The sequence below is a fragment of the Chelonus insularis genome, unplaced genomic scaffold, assembly GCF_013357705.1.
Source record: "Chelonus insularis isolate UGA/USDA-ARS -01 unplaced genomic scaffold, ASM1335770v1 contig_390_pilon, whole genome shotgun sequence".
Classification (NCBI taxonomy): domain Eukaryota; kingdom Metazoa; phylum Arthropoda; class Insecta; order Hymenoptera; family Braconidae; genus Chelonus; species Chelonus insularis.
Window position 1 is genome coordinate 131581 of NW_023276547.1, and position 16556 is coordinate 148136.

The 16556-nt window shown below is 32.1% G+C and overlaps 4 protein-coding genes and 1 non-coding gene across 9 annotated transcripts; 1 reads left to right on the forward strand and 4 right to left on the reverse strand.

Annotated features, from left to right (window-relative positions):
• Positions 1–6872: 6872 nt before the first annotated feature.
• Positions 6873–10078, reverse strand: LOC118067621 (probable glutamate receptor). The gene is made up of 11 exons (XM_035084453.1): positions 9465–10078; positions 9275–9384; positions 9075–9158; positions 8697–9011; positions 8494–8597; positions 8232–8402; positions 7959–8179; positions 7687–7901; positions 7362–7615; positions 7221–7299; positions 6873–7155 (listed from the first exon to the last, which is right to left on the reverse strand). Exons 1-11 carry the CDS (start codon positions 9637–9639, stop codon positions 6931–6933), a joined length of 1953 nt encoding a protein of 650 aa, XP_034940344.1. The 5' UTR covers positions 9640–10078; the 3' UTR covers positions 6873–6930.
• Positions 10079–10980: 902 nt separating this feature from the next.
• TRNAS-GCU (transfer RNA serine (anticodon GCU)) lies at positions 10981–11062 on the reverse strand. The gene has a single exon. It is a non-coding gene; the product is annotated as a tRNA-Ser (tRNA).
• Positions 11063–11424: 362 nt separating this feature from the next.
• Positions 11425–15292, forward strand: mal (maroon-like). Of its 5 annotated transcripts, XM_035084448.1 has the most exons (7): positions 11425–11943; positions 12029–12673; positions 12781–13709; positions 13780–14192; positions 14264–14390; positions 14841–15054; positions 15127–15292. In XM_035084448.1, exons 1-6 carry the CDS (start codon positions 11702–11704, stop codon positions 14849–14851), a joined length of 2367 nt encoding a protein of 788 aa, XP_034940339.1. In that variant the 5' UTR covers positions 11425–11701; the 3' UTR covers positions 14852–15054; positions 15127–15292. The 5 variants fall into 5 exon arrangements, with proteins under 5 accessions (XP_034940339.1, XP_034940340.1, XP_034940341.1 ...); XM_035084449.1 differs by lacking the exons at positions 14841–15054; positions 15127–15292 and having other exon boundaries at positions 12781–13220; positions 13305–13709; positions 14264–14613; XM_035084450.1 differs by lacking the exons at positions 14841–15054; positions 15127–15292 and having other exon boundaries at positions 11425–11681; positions 11837–11943; positions 14264–14613.
• Positions 14488–15288, reverse strand: LOC118067620 (migration and invasion enhancer 1). Its single transcript, XM_035084452.1, has 3 exons — positions 15135–15288; positions 14858–14955; positions 14488–14785 (listed from the first exon to the last, which is right to left on the reverse strand). Exons 1-3 carry the CDS (start codon positions 15164–15166, stop codon positions 14622–14624), a joined length of 294 nt encoding a protein of 97 aa, XP_034940343.1. The 5' UTR covers positions 15167–15288; the 3' UTR covers positions 14488–14621.
• Positions 15293–15490: 198 nt separating the features above from the next.
• On the reverse strand, positions 15491–15892 carry LOC118067629 (astakine-like). The gene has a single exon (XM_035084467.1). It carries the CDS (start codon positions 15890–15892, stop codon positions 15491–15493), a length of 402 nt encoding a protein of 133 aa, XP_034940358.1.
• Between the last annotated feature and the right edge of the window lie 664 nt (positions 15893–16556).

Below are 16556 nucleotides of genomic sequence, written 5' to 3' on the forward strand. Positions count from 1 at the left end.
GCAACTAAGTTCGCTGTTTCTACTATTCGCACCGAAGGTCCAGGAAGCTCGACAGTGTGGTAAGAGATCATTTGTCTTCTGAATTGAGGTCTGTATATAGACAAGCTCCTCCAAAATGACGCTATCTAGTCTTTTGGCTGGTCGATCCACTAGATCGACTTCAACTCAATCCCTGATCTTCGCTAAAGATCATATTGATCAGCTGGCTATAAAGTGATGACTCTCATCATCCTTTCCCTAGCCACTGATGAACTGTCCAGGCTTACAACTTGGGACAGAAACGTTGAGTTGCTCATCAGTCAAACAATCAATTCTTATCAAGGTCTCGACTAGAGACATTAAGGCTAGCTGGAAGATGTCAATCATCCTTCCCCAGTCGCCCTCGACTTGTCCAGGTTCATACCCTGAGACATTTGATTCAACTGTCTAACTCTTCAGCTACTTCTCACCGGCAGCCAGCTCATCCAGTGCTCACCTCGCGGATCCTCGGTTAGCTGATCAGCCCTCATCACTCGTCGTTGCTTGTGTATATACTGACTTCATTAAAGTTATAGAGTATTAAAAATACGAAATTAAAACATCTTTCTAACATTTTTTTTAACAGAAACTTCTAGTGACATCAGCCCAAAAATAGTACAATTGCGTCAATATTAGCCACCTTTTAGTCTAGTCAATCACCCTCAATCGTACTAAGCAACTGGCTGGACTTACATGACTTGATCCGTGACGGGTGGAATGCAACTCTGGACACTGGGTACAATCTGTGACACTGGGCTACAGGAAATCCGGAACGCCGTCGATCAGTGGCTGTCTTCCTTAATGTATCCCGTCTCTGGACTACAGTTGACCTCTGGACTACTCTGGTTGACTTTCTTCCTGTCAGGACACTTCTTTAACGCCAGACTTCAGAGCCGACAATGGTTCTTGGATATATTGACTAACTATGGCGTCTGAATGCTCTAATAAGACTACAATTGACTTAAGACAGAACAACGTCACTGGCAGAGCAACTATTTTAGATGCCTAGTTGTCTGTAGGAAGTCTCTGGGCTGAGTGGCGTCGGTTGTAATTGCCGTGCTCCTCGTGGCTTCGGTTATCCCCTCTTCTGCGTGCTTTTCTCCCGCTCGTTCTGCTCGATGCTGCTTCGCCTGGCGTTGGAGGGCTGAAACTCTAGTCAAAGGGTTTGTAGTTCCCGTTGGTAATGTCACTTTAAGGCCAAGACATATCTGAAGCTGGTGTTTGCCGTTGGTCAAGCCCAACACTTCACAGTCTCCCCCGGTTAGCGAGAGCATAAGGCATTCTTGCTTTTGGAGCTGTGCTTCAAGTTGAAGAGCAATGCCAGCCAGGTAATCGGTGATTGACTTGTCAACTTGTGGCTTTATGACTTTCAGATGTGTCTTGTCTTCAGCTTCATTTAGATGAAAAGATTGAAATGTACATAGATTAGATTATAAGTTTCGAGCATCAATCAAGTAGGATTTTAAGATATAGTCGGAAGTAAAAGAGCATGCTAGATTTAAATGAATTTAGAGGAGAACGTTACCGTTTTCTTATGACTGTGCCTTTGATGTTGATTAAGGCTTTGACTCTTTTGCTTATAGACTATTGGGACTTGATTTAGAATTCAAATGATTTGATAAAGTTTGAAGTTTAATTTCAACATTCTGACTTTTTATTGACTTTTGAATGAACATATAAACTTATGTGCTGCCTTACAGCTTGAACAATTTGTATCGAGAGTCTATCTACTACAGTTGACATTTGGTAAAATTTGCATTCATTCTGACTTACAATGTCTGTCACCTTACGACTATTATTAACGATTGTACATCAGCTGGACGTCATGGTTCTTGTTTGATAGTTATCTTAGAATATACATTCAGTTCTTTAGGTCTATTTCTAGGTTCTAAATGATTCTTGTTTTGGTAGTCTGGCCAACCTGGACGCAGATGTCTATGTTTCTTATAACACTCTTGAGTTTCGATATCAATCTGACCACAACCCCAACAAATGTCTCTTCTTAAGACTTCTGGACATAGATGTAATGGGTGATTTGCCGAATCACAATTAACGCATATGGGGTATCGCCGGGAGTCTAGCCCTTGGAGTGTCATAAGCGTTGGCCTGATAGCGTCTTTAAATTCGACTTTATCTAAGTTCTTTCGAACATCGGTTTGTGTTACTACTAAGTGGTATTGCCACGCCACGAATCTCTCCTGATGCCGGGTTTGCGGGCTTGTTTTCCAGCTCTCAGTGGTATCTGGTAGGCTGATATAGCCGAGTTGCGCAAGAACGGCTGCATCTGCTGCTGTAAGTTCGCCACGGATATACTTACGCTGGAAATATGGCGAGTGATTCGTTCGAGGTATATTGTTGTAATGGATAGGATGATTATCATGCTCAGCAGCATTATAGTACACGATACTATACTCAGACGGTATATCCGGTATAGGTAACGCTGCCCTGTACCTCGTGCCTGTAGTCGTGTGAAGAACAAACCGTGTTTTTCCATAGTAGATATTTAGGTCTTTTTCTAATGAGTTTAAGTAACAATGAAACTTAAGACCATAAACTTGGGTATTAACGTAAGGACGTAAACGTGCGTCAGGTGGTATCGAGTAAAACTCGCGACTTACGTCTGCGTCTGAGTCTCGTCGACTGCTATGAGAGTAATCGCCTTCAGATATTTGTAGGAATGAATATGCTAGTGGTAAGGACGGGGTAGGTGCACGTACGGGTATTCTAGGTATTCTAAGTAGTGATGCCGCCCGTAACGCTGGAATTGTAGACTCGGGCTCGAATGCCGGGAGTCTCAGACGTGTCATATTACGTCTTTCATCGCATCTGACTAAACATATAGAAAGCTCTTTTAATTGAATTCGTCGAGACTTTCTAGCTCTAGCTATGGGATAATCTATCGCTAAAGATGTAAGATCTTCTTCTTCGTCTGATTGATGTGACTCATGTGATGTAGTGTTTAATGTTTTTAAATCATGCTGACGTCGTAGCTCTCGGAGCATACGAGCAATCTCACCTTCCTGTCTCGATGTGGATGGTGAATCTGACCTGAAAAATAAAAATGAGCCCAGTCCAATCACTTAGTACGATACTTGAGGGAATTGACGTGGTAAAGACCCACTTTCTTCCCTTTTGCATCATGGAGAAGTGCTAATTGTGGCCGAGGAAAAGATTTTATGTAAGCTGGCCCTACGTATTTCTTAGCTAGTTTAGCAGAATAGCTTTTAACTGCTTGGCTTAGTCTTTTATAAGGATAATAGACTTCGTCACCTATTGATAATTTACGCATAGGTACAGGTTGAATATACGGTTCAATTGTACTTCTCTCAGCTAGTTGACTCGAGGGGGTTTTTTGGACTTCTTCCAAACATAAAGAAGTACGGTGTAAATCCTGTTTCTGAATGTACAGATGTATTGTACGCGTATTCTAATTCTAATAGATTCTCTTCCCATTCCCTATGATCTAAGTCTTCTAAAAATGAGATGTTTAATGGTTCGATTAACTTTTTCGACAGGATTTGCCTGGGGCCACCCTAGAGGAGTATTGATTAGTTTTGTATTGTATTCTTGACTTAATTGTTTTATGGACTTATTTACATACTCTGTTTCGTTGTCAGTAATTATTTGATCTGGAATACCAAATTGAAAAATTACAGAACGAATAAATTTATCAACCTCTTTCGCAGTATTATTTCTAACTCCACCTATACGTATGAACTTTGTGTAAATATCCAAAATGACTATAGCATATCTATTTCGATGTTCGGACCGCGGGAAAGGTTCGGTGGTGTCAATTGATCAAATAAACCACGGGTTAGTTCTAGGTCTTTTACCTGCGTAGTTGACTATCTCCATCTGACTATATTTTGATCTAAAACATTCGGAACAATCAGATACATATTTTCTAACAATTTCTGTGAGTCTGGGAAAGAAGTAATGTTCCCTAACTCTATCGTCGGTCTTAGTTATTCCCATGTGATCTGCAAGCTTGTTATTATGGAATGCGAATGAAATTTTCTGAATCGTGGCTTCATCTGGAGGTACTTTTTTCCAGTAGTTTTCCTCGATCGGTGAGGTAAGGTCACTAACATGAAAGAAAAATTCTTTATTGACTATTTTTCACGATGGATATTTCTTTGGAAATTTATTAACTTGTTTATATCGGTTTTCGTACCAAAGATTATACGGGATCCTAGATTTTTCTTGAATCTTATCCTGATTATCGCTATTTGACTTTTTGTCGTCTGACTTCATAGATAAAGCATAAGAGAAATCAGGGATATCTTGGTAGGCTATTCGCGAAGGTGTGTTATGATTAGCTGACTCATCAAGATCTTCAAACGCTCTAGATAAAGCATCTGGTGCTTCATTAACTGTTCCTCTATAATGATCGATGGTAATACCAAACATAGACAATAATAAGGCCCATCTAGCTAGTTTACCTTTAAGACTAGTAGCTGTCGTCAACGATGTTAAGGCAGAATGATCAGTAAATACAGAAAATGGAACTCCTTCAAGGAAGTGTCTAAGTTTACTGACCGACCAAATGACTGCTAAACACTCTTTTTCAGATGTATGATAATTTCTTTCTGCTGGTAGAAAAGGCCTGGAGATACAAGTAATTGAATACTCAATATCTTTTTCTACATAAGTTGTTCAAAAAACCTTGGATGTCCGCGACCATTTTCAGGTGTCTATGGTACCAATTTATCATACCAAGAAATCGACGAAGTTGTTATTTTGCTGTAAATATCTTTCCATTCATTGATACTTTGAAGTTTTTCGTACCAATATTTTCTATCTACATAAGCTACATGAGTTTCTCCGGGTCTCATACTCTCGCCGGCTCGTGTAGGGAAATATCTTACAAACGTATATTTGAATTCCGTCCAAGATTTAATGATATCGGCTTTAGATACGTACCATGACTTAACTACGCCTCGCAAGACTAATTTGGCTATCTCGCCGTATTTTTCGATGCAGTTATTCGACGCTAATTGACTTTCTAAATCCTTAAGAAATATTATAGAATCTACTTTACTATCCTCCGTGCCGTCGTACGATAAATTCCACGTTTGCAGACGGTTGAATCCCCGCTTCCGCTCTCAAGCCTTCCAACCCTGCTCGTGTTATGGTGTTAGACAAGGTCAGGTCCTCGGTATTAATATTGTTAATATCCATTTCGTTTAATTCTATCCCTCTGCTTTCCGCAATGATTTTTTTGCGTTTTCTTTTTGTTGTTAAAGTACGTGTATCGATGCATTTAGGTTTACCGTATGGGGCTGATAACTCTAATTAGCGTTTTAACTTTTACATTAGACCGGTAATATAATTAATATTCTATTTCTATTTTAGAATAATGAATGATTTTATTTCTAGAATATTCTGCGTAAACAAATTTTTTCTTTGTTCTTTTTTCCTTTTTGTAGGGAAAAATAAATTGAACAAAACAAAAACGTTTTACAAACGTATTCGACAAACGCACAATAAATTAATGGTTGATTTAGCCAAAGGCTAAATTCAGTTATATCTGTTAATAAAATTATTAATAATTATTTCTAGACTAAGTATTGAGACAATTGTACTTTGGGTAGATTATTTTTAACTGCCAAAATTATGGTGCGATTATATTAATAATTTCAATAATTCAGTAAATTCAATAAATTCAAAAAATTATAACTTCAATAAATTCTGTTCGAGCGCCATTGATATATGTGGGGAGAAGATCTTTAATTTTTAATGAGGGTGATCACGATCCCCGTGTAGTTGGATGGATGATTCTATAGATCATCAACTATCCTAACAGTTTTCCATACAAATTCCACTTTTGAGAGCAATCCAAATACGACTAAAATGACTTCAACTGAATCAAATGATTTGCTTGAGCAATAAATACAATTCAGGGAAAATAATATTACTGTAAGGTTTTGGAAGATGTCTTAGAATGTCCCGCCTTCCCCTGCACTTAGCCACAGGGTCTGTTTGCACAGTAAAGGCGGTCGTTTTATGTCTTAGGCCTGCAGGTTCCCTAGGTTCCCAAGTTGCCTTGGTTCCCTTCTGAGCCCCGAAACAGTCCCTGTCGATTTCCAATATATATATATATATATTATGGTGGTACGAAAGAACGTTATTTCTGCCTTTGGAGATTCCGCTAAGCCCCATGGGTCCCCCGGTTTCCTCACAGCCCAAAAATAGTACAATTGCGTCAATATTAGCCGCCCTTTAGTCTAGTCAATCACCCTTAATTGTATTAAGAAACTGGCTGGACTTACATGACTTGATCCGTGACGTTTGGAATGCAACTCTGGACACTGGGTACAAGTATAAATATGGAATCACATTGATAGTAATTGCACACTTCTTCAATTATTTCTTTATACACTTCATTTGATCTGATAAAATAAGTATTAGTATATTGCAACAAAAAACCTATAACTAGCAAACTTTTTCTCAAAGTATGTGTCGTTAACATATTTTCATGCACTATTTGTCTGTTTATATTAGCTCCTTGGAATATCAATTCTCTTCTGTGGTACCAGTTATGCGACAACGTGTCAGAGCATAATATATGTTCTATCATACTATGATAAACAATACCGATAAGAGTTATAACTGATTGAAGTTCAATTCAACTGATATTTTAATTTTGTATTGTCATGAAATTTCATGAGCAAATTCATTTTTTTGCAAAAGATAAAATAGCAATCAACGTGCAATAATAAAATATACATTGTAAAATGAAGAAGAGTATTATATTACTTGTTTTACTACTGCATTCATTTTAATGATTTTTCTGTTACAATATATTATTAAAATACTAACAATCAGTCGTAATGAATCAATAAATTAGTCATTCATTCAACCTCAACATTGAACATTTTAGTATTTTATATTTATGCATTAATTATTCGCTTAACTTATTTTATTGTAAATTTTATCTTTAGGATATATCTTCACAATTGTTTGAAGATTACTTTTTCTTATAGATTGCACTCTCTGATATTTCTGTTTCGATATTATTTTATGAATAAGTTTTTCACATCCAAGTAATACAATACTTAAAATGCAACTCCCTAAAAAGAAGTAAACAAGTGGGATCACTCGAAGAAAATCCACAGATTCGTATGTGGGTTTTTCCTATGGAGAATTTTAAATTAATGTACTATTCAATGTGTTTTAAGTATTATTAAACTGGTTCTTACGTTTAGTGTTGAAGATGCAGGACGGGTCCACTCATACATAATTTTGTTGATCACACCATTATTTTTTAATAAGTATATGCTGAAATATTTGAAAGATTATTAACAGAAACTTTAATAAGTTTATTTTTTATATTAACCCACTAGTGATTGATTAATCCACGATATGGACTGTTACGTGGTAGTCCAATAGCTGCAGCTGTTTGGCGTACAAGATTGGATTTAATCAAAGTACAGTTTTTCATTTGGAATTGCAATGCAACAGAAATTGGAGCAATAAATGAATATTTCTTCTCATTACATACACGTTGTAATCCTTCCATGTAAGACATTGGTAAAGAAGACTCTTTTGATATTTTTTTGTCATAAATATAATGGACAATATGATTTTTAGATTCCTAAAATTATTCCAGAGTCTTTTAATAAATATAAAGTGAATAGGGATAATTTTAATTTACAATTTTCTCACTCGAAAGAAATCATGTAATGCAGAGTTTTTTAATAATCCAATTCGATAAGATTTATCATAAAGAAGATCTTTCAATGTTTGGGGACTGGCAGAAGGTACATTAAGTGTTAAGAAACTGACAAGAATTCCTGAATAAGCTGTACATATAATCATTGCTGTTACGTGAATAGTAAATGAGATAACTTTTATGGAATTAATCGAAGATATTGGCATTCCTGTAAAAAATGGTTAAAGTTAACTTTGAAAGAGTTGAATTATTCTTCTGAAGTTACCTTGATTGCAGTATGTTCCAAAGATATACATAAAAATTTCTTCAGGACGTCGGTAATCTTGTATATGGAGACATTTTCTCTGATAAACTATCACAATAAAAATTAGCAGAGCACTATTAAGAATAATTGAACATACAATACTAAACCAAACAGTTGAATCCAATGGTTTGAAGAACGTTTTCCATGGTACAATTGGTTCATTTTTGAAGAAAAAAAATTCGCTGAAAATTGTTTTGACATTATTTTATTAAACTGATAATGTTATAAACATACCTGCTTAGATAAACTGGTGTTGTAAAATGTATTGATTCTGCTCTAGATGAAGTCATTCGTAAATTAGTTGGAAATATATCAGAATCATTGTTTACCAAGGTTGCCATACCTCCTATCCAAGAACCATTATTCAATTTAATACCATAATTAGATACTACAAGGTAGGTTGAGCTATTTTTTATCGAAAAAAGAAAGAAAGTGATACATAAAATTGAAATGAACTAACATCTACAATAAAAATGACTGATTTTTAAATACTTACGAAAAATTGAGATAATGTTCTAGTAATTCCATAATAGATCCAAAAATACCTTTAAATTTAATATTATTGTTCTTATCCACCGTGATGATTGAATTAGGAATAGACTAATTGAATGTTCAAATGATATGAATTTATTGAAATTATAAGTACTTATGAAATAATAATCAATAATAATGAATTTTATGTAAAAATGAATTACTTACATTAACTAATGTAACACGTAATGAATGGCCATACAAATTATGTCTTCGTTGATATAAATCTAAATTAGATAATTTAATCTTAGTTCGATAACTCCAATGTCCAAGAATGCTGTACTTTAATTGTGTACTTTTTGCTACTTTATATATTTCCCAGATAGTTTCATTATTCTTATGCTGGAATATATTTTTTTTTGATACCATGAATCGACAATTAAACGGTATATATAAGTCTTCAAAGTATTCATCAATTTTAGTATCACTTTTAAAGAAAATTAACCAGGCTGGATCAGATATTTCTGTTAAAGGTACTAATTTCTGTAAAAATCGAGTTAAAATACTTATTTGATCATTTTATATTCAATTTTAAAAATTACTTACATTTTTGAATTGAGTCCTCAAGCTATCTGAATCATCCAGAAATACCATAAGTTTATTTTCCAAGTTTCTTAAAGTTTTAGGATCCTAATTAATCAAATTTTTATTATATACATATATGTATTGAGCCATATTTTATTGCTCAAATATTTATTACAAAATAATAAATTAACTAAATAAAAAAGTATTTACTTTTTACTTACTTGTTTTATAAAATTGTCAATATTTGTGATGAGAACCTGGATCATATGTCTATTTAAATCTATGTAAAGACTTCTTAAATTTGTTGAAACGTCGACATCTATATAACTACCTGTGAGTACAAAATAATAACTATTAATATATTATGATATAAAAATACAAACAATGAGTCATACACTTATATTAATTTACCTTGAATTGATGAATAATTCTGATTTGAATAAAATATAATAATAGATTTGCATTGATAGTATTGACATACACCTTGTATAATACTCTCATACACTCCAATAGACCTAATTAAATTAGAATTAGCCGATCTCAATAAAATTACTATTAACATAAGTACTACAGGTAGATCCATCATTATTATAAATTAATGGTTACTGTATATTTTTTAATTTAGCAAAAAATCCCTGTTAAATATCATCGCAATGAATAAAACTGTATTATAGGAAAGTTACAACAGATATGTGATCATGAAATAATCTACATAAATGTGTAGTTTTGTACATAAAGATCGTTAAACAAGCATGACAAATCACATTAATCGGTTCTTTCGATAAAAGTAGAATGATAATCTAAATATTTGTAAATTTCATCGTTGGTATAATAAAGTAGCTTCCACGCAAATTGGTAATAAACTAGAAAATCGATCAGTCCAGTTTTAATGTTATAGAAACAATAGTTTATCTTTTACTTGATCAATAAATATATTGAATAATAAATTTATAATGATTCGAAATATTAATAAGATTCTGATAGATTTTATAGAAGAAAATTGGTTTATTACAAAGAATATTGTTTTAATTATAAAAATAATGTTTGAGAATGTCTGGATAATAATTGGAAAAGTAAAACATGTTTTTGAAAAGATTCATTTGCAACATAAAATATACTATTTTTTTGTTATTATTTACGAAATAATTGGTAGTCCTCCTTTTCTTAAAAAACATCAGTAAATATTTATTGCATCAGTTTAATGCTATGAAGATCATTTAATATTGACTAGAGTTAATGAGAAGCCAAACTCTTTTCTACTATAAGACTTCTTTCTACACATTTTCTTTTTAATTCGGCAAATTCTTCTTCAGGCAATAGACCTTCAACTATTAGAATTTTTTTTTTTAGGCTTACTCATATTTTTTCTCCTTCTAAAACTTTCTTTAACATTCTGAATTATTTTTATAAAATGTTCTACATGTTTAGATTTTACTCTTGTTGTTTCATCTTTTTTCTCCATTTGTTTTTGACTTGCCAAAACTTGATCTAAGATCAGATCATCTTCAATTTCTTCAGGTTTTGTAGGCTCAGCATGAAGTAAATGCCAAGGAACAGATGAACGTTTATTATTTCCATTTTCGATCGATGAAATAATTGTACTTGTATCTGACTCTGAATCAATAACTTTAATAAACCCAACAGACTTGTCCACTATAGGAAATTTAGCTTCATAATTATTTTGAGCCTTTTGATTTAATTTAACATGCTTAGTTAAATTAAAATATGTCTTCTTTTTAGTAATTCTAGATTTTTTAAGCTTCGTCATTTCTTCATCTGTCGTGCTTTCTTCATCACTAAGAACCATAACAGCTTTTGATGTTTTCTTTTTTATTTATAGCTAAGATCTCAATGTTGAGAGTATAAATATATCTGAAATGAGAACTGTGACCCAAAAAAAATTAGTCTAAAATGGGAAAAAAACTATCGACGAGGATGGGATTCGAACCCACGCGTGCAGAGCACATTGGATTAGCAGTCCAACGCCTTAACCACTCGGCCACCTCGTCCCATGACAGAATGATTTCATAATGCTTTACTTTATATGAAATTTTTTTAGAAAATCAACTTACACAATTTTTCACGTTATAAATTATTTACATATAAAAAATAATAAATAAACAAACAAAACTCTTTTATACTTTGAAATAATTAATAAAAATTCCAAAAATGTATATCAAATTCACTGATAATAATACCATTGAAAATAACTCATCAATGATAAGAGAAAATTGTTTATGATAAAAACAATATGTCAATAATATCGTACTACTTCATGTCGTAAACTTACTTTCAAATACCCAATGATACTTAAGATTTAATATCTTAGAGAGGGAGAGAGATAACCTTAATGATAAAATTCAGAGAAAATTTATTTCCTTGATGTTTTAGTAATCGTACAGTTTATTATTCATTATTATTTAATGAAGATATTCAACATTAGAAACTTAATCAGCGTGACTAAAAAGACATATCCTTCTCTACATTAATATTAAAGTAAAACTTCTGTATGATTAGAGGATAATCACTCACAGATGACGAATCAAATAACAGTAGTCAACAACTGGTTGCACAACTTTTTTCTTCTTCTTATTATAATCCAGTCAGATTAAAAACTAACGCCAAAAAGTAAGTTCTAGTGCATTAACATGGACATACTTAATCCAACTTTTGTTCCAATTTACGAAAAAAAAATTCAAGAGCAATTAAATAATGAATTTAAACGACTTGAAGGAGAGTGTTATACTGATCATGCAGGTGCAACATTGCATTCTGATTCACAGATGGTGAAGATTTATCAAGATCTTTCATCGAATATCTATCCAAATCCACATTCAGGCGGAGGATCAGGTAATCTTACTCAGGAAATCACTGAAAGAACCAGATATAGGTAATTATTATGACTTGATTATCTTTTAAACGAGTAATGAATTATTATGTAACCTCATTTTATGCTTCTTTTTTTAATTAAATAGAATATTAGATTTCTTCAATGCTTCTTCAGATGATTACAGTTTAGTATTTACTTCTGGCACTACAGCATCATTGAAGTGCATTGCAGAAACGTTTAAATTTAAAAGTACCAATCAATTTAAAGGGAATTTTGTCTATCTACAAGATAATCACACATCAGTGTTAGGAATGAGAGATGTAGTTGCTCAAAAAGAAGCTGAAGTAAAATGTTTGAATCATGATGCAGCTTTTGATGTATTTTCTAAAAATAGTGAACAATTTTGTAACCATTCAGAGACAACTGATAACTCATTATTTGTTTATCCAGCACAATGTAATTTTTCTGGATTTAAATATCCTCTAACATGGATTAATCAAGTACACAAAGGAATGTTGAATAAACTAATTAATAGAAAATCCAATTGGTTTGTTCTTCTGGATGCAGCTTGTTTTGTAGGAACTAATCGGCTAGATTTAGCTATATATAAACCTGATTTTGTCGTGATTTCTTTCTATAAAATGTTTGGATATCCCACTGGCATTGGTGCATTAATAGTTAAAAATACTAGTATTGATTCTCTGGAAAAGATTTATTATGGCGGTGGAACAGTCAACATGACGTTGAGTCTGCAAAATTATCATGTTAAAAGAGAAGTCTTTCATGAAAGGCGAGTTCAATAATAATAATAATAATAATAACAATAATAACGACAAAGATTTAACAAACTAAAAATTAATTAAATTTTAATTAAAACATTACTTAATTACTTATTAGGTTTGAAGATGGTACAATTTCTTTCCTTTCCATTATTTCTCTTCAGCATGGATTCGATGCACTTTCAATGATTTCAATGGATAATATATCAAATCATGTATTTTCTCTTGCTCAATATCTTCATCATTCTCTTTTGACACTACATCACCACAATGGCAACCCAGTTGTCAAGCTCTATACAGACTCAGGTTATCAGAATAAAGAGTTTCAAGGTGGTATTGTGGCTTTCAATATCTTGAGATCTACTGGAGAATATGTGGGCTATATGGAAGTACTTCACATGGCAGCACTTTTCAAGATCCATTTGAGAACTGGATGCTTCTGTAATCCTGGTACTTGTCAAAGACACTTGAATCTCTCCAATAAAGATGTCATGAATAATTATGATTCTGGTGTTAAATGTGGTGGAGGAATTGACTTGGTTAATGGAAAACCTACTGGTGCAGTGAGAATTTCATTTGGATACATGTCTACTATTGAAGATGTGAAAACAATACTTTTAATGATTCGTAAGTGCTTTTTAGATTCTCCAGAAGTAAGAAAAATTCCTAGGTGGTATGAGAAAAAAAGTATTACATGGAGTAATCAGTATCAAGATGAAGACGTTGAAGCAGATGATTATGTAGAAAATAAAGAAAAAATAAAACAAGACATTAGAAAAAATTCAGAAACATTTAAAAATGCAAACATTGATGGAGAAAATAAGTTTTTAAAATTGTGTAATATATTTATTTATCCAATTAAATCTTGTGGAGCTTTCAAAGTAGAAAATTCATGGATCTTGACAAGTAAAGGACTTCAATATGACAGGGAATGGATGATCACAACGGCTGCTGGAATTTGTTTGACTCAGAAACAAGAAGTAATGTTGTGCTTGATCAAGCCCATAATTTGCCTTCAAAACAAAGTAATGAAATTGGATTATCCAGGTAGTGTTGTTAAATTAACTATTTAATCAAATGAATAGGCAAAGACTGCGAGAAATATTTACTATTTCAGGTATGCCAACAATCCAGATACCTTTAGATGATACGCCTAAGGATAGAATTAATGGGGAAATGTGTCGAAGTAGAGTTTGTGGACATAGGGTTGAAGGAGTTGATTGTGGAATAGAAGTTGGGGAATGGCTCAGTCTTGCTTTAGGTCGACCTAATTTGAAATTAATTCGTCAGCATAATTTTGATAAGCCTTCGATGCAATCTAAACCAGAGTTATCATTTTCTAGTCAAGCACAATACCTACTGATTAATAAAGCAAGCATTGAGTGGCTTGCTGATAAAATTTCAGAAGATTCCGATTGTGATAAAAACTCTATTCTAGATCGTTTTAGAGGAAATTTGATTGTTGAAGGAGGTTTACCTTTTGAAGAATATTCTTGGACTCAAGTAAAGATAGGAAAAGAGATTTTTGAGGTAAAATCGACAAATATTTGTAAACAAAAAAAAACAGTGAAAAAGAGTAATAAAATTAATTGAATTTATAGGTCAATGGTCCTTGTACTAGATGTCAAATGGTATGTGTTGATCAGAATACTGGACAAAAAACAGTAGAACCACTTAGATTATTAGCAGAAGAATTTCATGGAAAAATGAAGTTTGGTATTTATTTAAGTAAGAAAATTAATGATTCAACTATTATTTCTCTTGGTGATTCTGTGACTATTACTGACTCAAATAGTAAACCACATTAAACACCATAAACTTTTAAATATTTGCTAAAAAGAAATATATTTTCATTGCATGAATTAAATAATTATTTACAGCTTGTATTGTTATGCGACTAATTTTTGTGATAAAAATAAATAAAGATACAAAATAATACCTGATAAAATATAATATTCATCATGATAAAACACAATTTATAGGCTGTTGTTTAGTTATTTGTCTTGGTTTTTGTCCTTCTGAAACTTCTTTCACTACATCAATCACTTCTGAAAATCTTGGAAATGCCATTGTTTGACGCTTTGAATAAACTAGTTCGTCATTTATTGTTACTTCAAAAGAGCCTGTCATAAATAAAATATCTTCATAAATAATTCATTAATATATATTAATTTATAGATGAAAGATGATGCCACCTTGTCTTCCAGGAGCTCCTGATATTTGAACTTCTGGTACACCTTGTTTCAATAATTCTGCAAGTTCTAAAAATTGTTTTCGATGGCCACATCCACCACTGAAAATAGATCATTTTTTTATTAATTTCCATTCATATTTCAATTATCAACTCATAGTTTTTCTAATATGAAGTATGTGTTTATGTTTTGCTGAAGAGGTTAGTTTTCTATATTATTATGATTGAGAAGCTTTTTTAACATTACCAATAGTATTTTTGTGATTTTTCAAGTTTCTTACCAATATTCGACATTAATTTTAACACCTGCCATATAAATAAATAAGTCAAAAATATGATAACTTCAAATATTAGTGAACAACTTGTTATGTCAACTTTATTGTTTTGATGGAGATACAAACAGATAAATATGCCATAAATTCAAGGCGGTAATATTTATAAGTTTCAACCTCTGGTAAAAATAGACATGTTCTAAAGTATAATTTCTTCAACATTCTCGCATCAATTATTCTATAAACTTATATAATTAATTGCAAAAATTTGTGAAATATATTAAACAAAAATAATCATTCAAAATATTTTTTTATCAAATTTTCTTTATTAAATGTGAATATAAAAGTTAAAACGTAAATACTAGTTAATTTCCAAAATCATCAATTTGATTATTATTTTCATTTGTACCGTTACAAAGTTCATCACTTCTATTACACGTGAGACCTTGTGCACACGGACAGAAAATGTAATGAACTTTTTTTAAATGAATTTGACTACCATCAGGATAGCCTAAAGTAACATTAAACAATGGAGTAGACATAGGTCTACAGAATTCATCTCTTTCTAGCAATTTTTTACACTGTGGCACACTGTATCGAATTGGGCCAATAACACAACATTCATCATTATTACAATCATTGTCATGAGTGCATTCTGATATTGAACTTGGATCAGTTGTCGAGACTCTTCTTCCTCTCTTAGGTAATGCAGAAACGGAAAAAACCCCAAGGAAAAGTAAATAGACCAAAATACCTCGTAGATTCATGATGGATTGATAGCCTTGAACGATAACTATAAAAAAAACAATAAATAATAACGAATGAGAAAAATATATTTCGCAATCATCTTTCTTGATCATCTAAATAGCTATGTAATTATTATATTACATGACTAATGAAGAATAATTTAAAAAAAAATCATCTTTATTTAAACTAATAAATAATTGTATTCTATGTCTGCAGGTTTTGCCTGTTTAGTATTTGCATAGCGTGGGAAGATGATTATAATGTTAATGTAATGTTAGATTCATGCTATAACATCATGCCTGAATGTCAAAAATGGAACTATTATGATTGTAATTGACGTGTAAAAACATTGTGTAGCCTTCACCTTGCTGACAGTTTGAATTAATCATTAGTATTAATAAAGTGACTATTTAATATTCAAGATAATTATTTAGTCTGTTTTATATTTTTTAATCATTTATCAGATATAAAAAGTAGGTGATGATGAAAAATAATAGAATAGTGGTTTATTTGATGATAAAAGAGAAATATTTTAACTAAATTAATGTGAAGATTGAAAAATAAAATGAGAAAATGGATTAAAAATAGTCAAATAATTGTTCAAAAATGTAGATAAATAATTGATCATAGGTGTGTTAAATTTATCTATGACATCAAATGAGATTTTTAAATTGTTTACCTTGT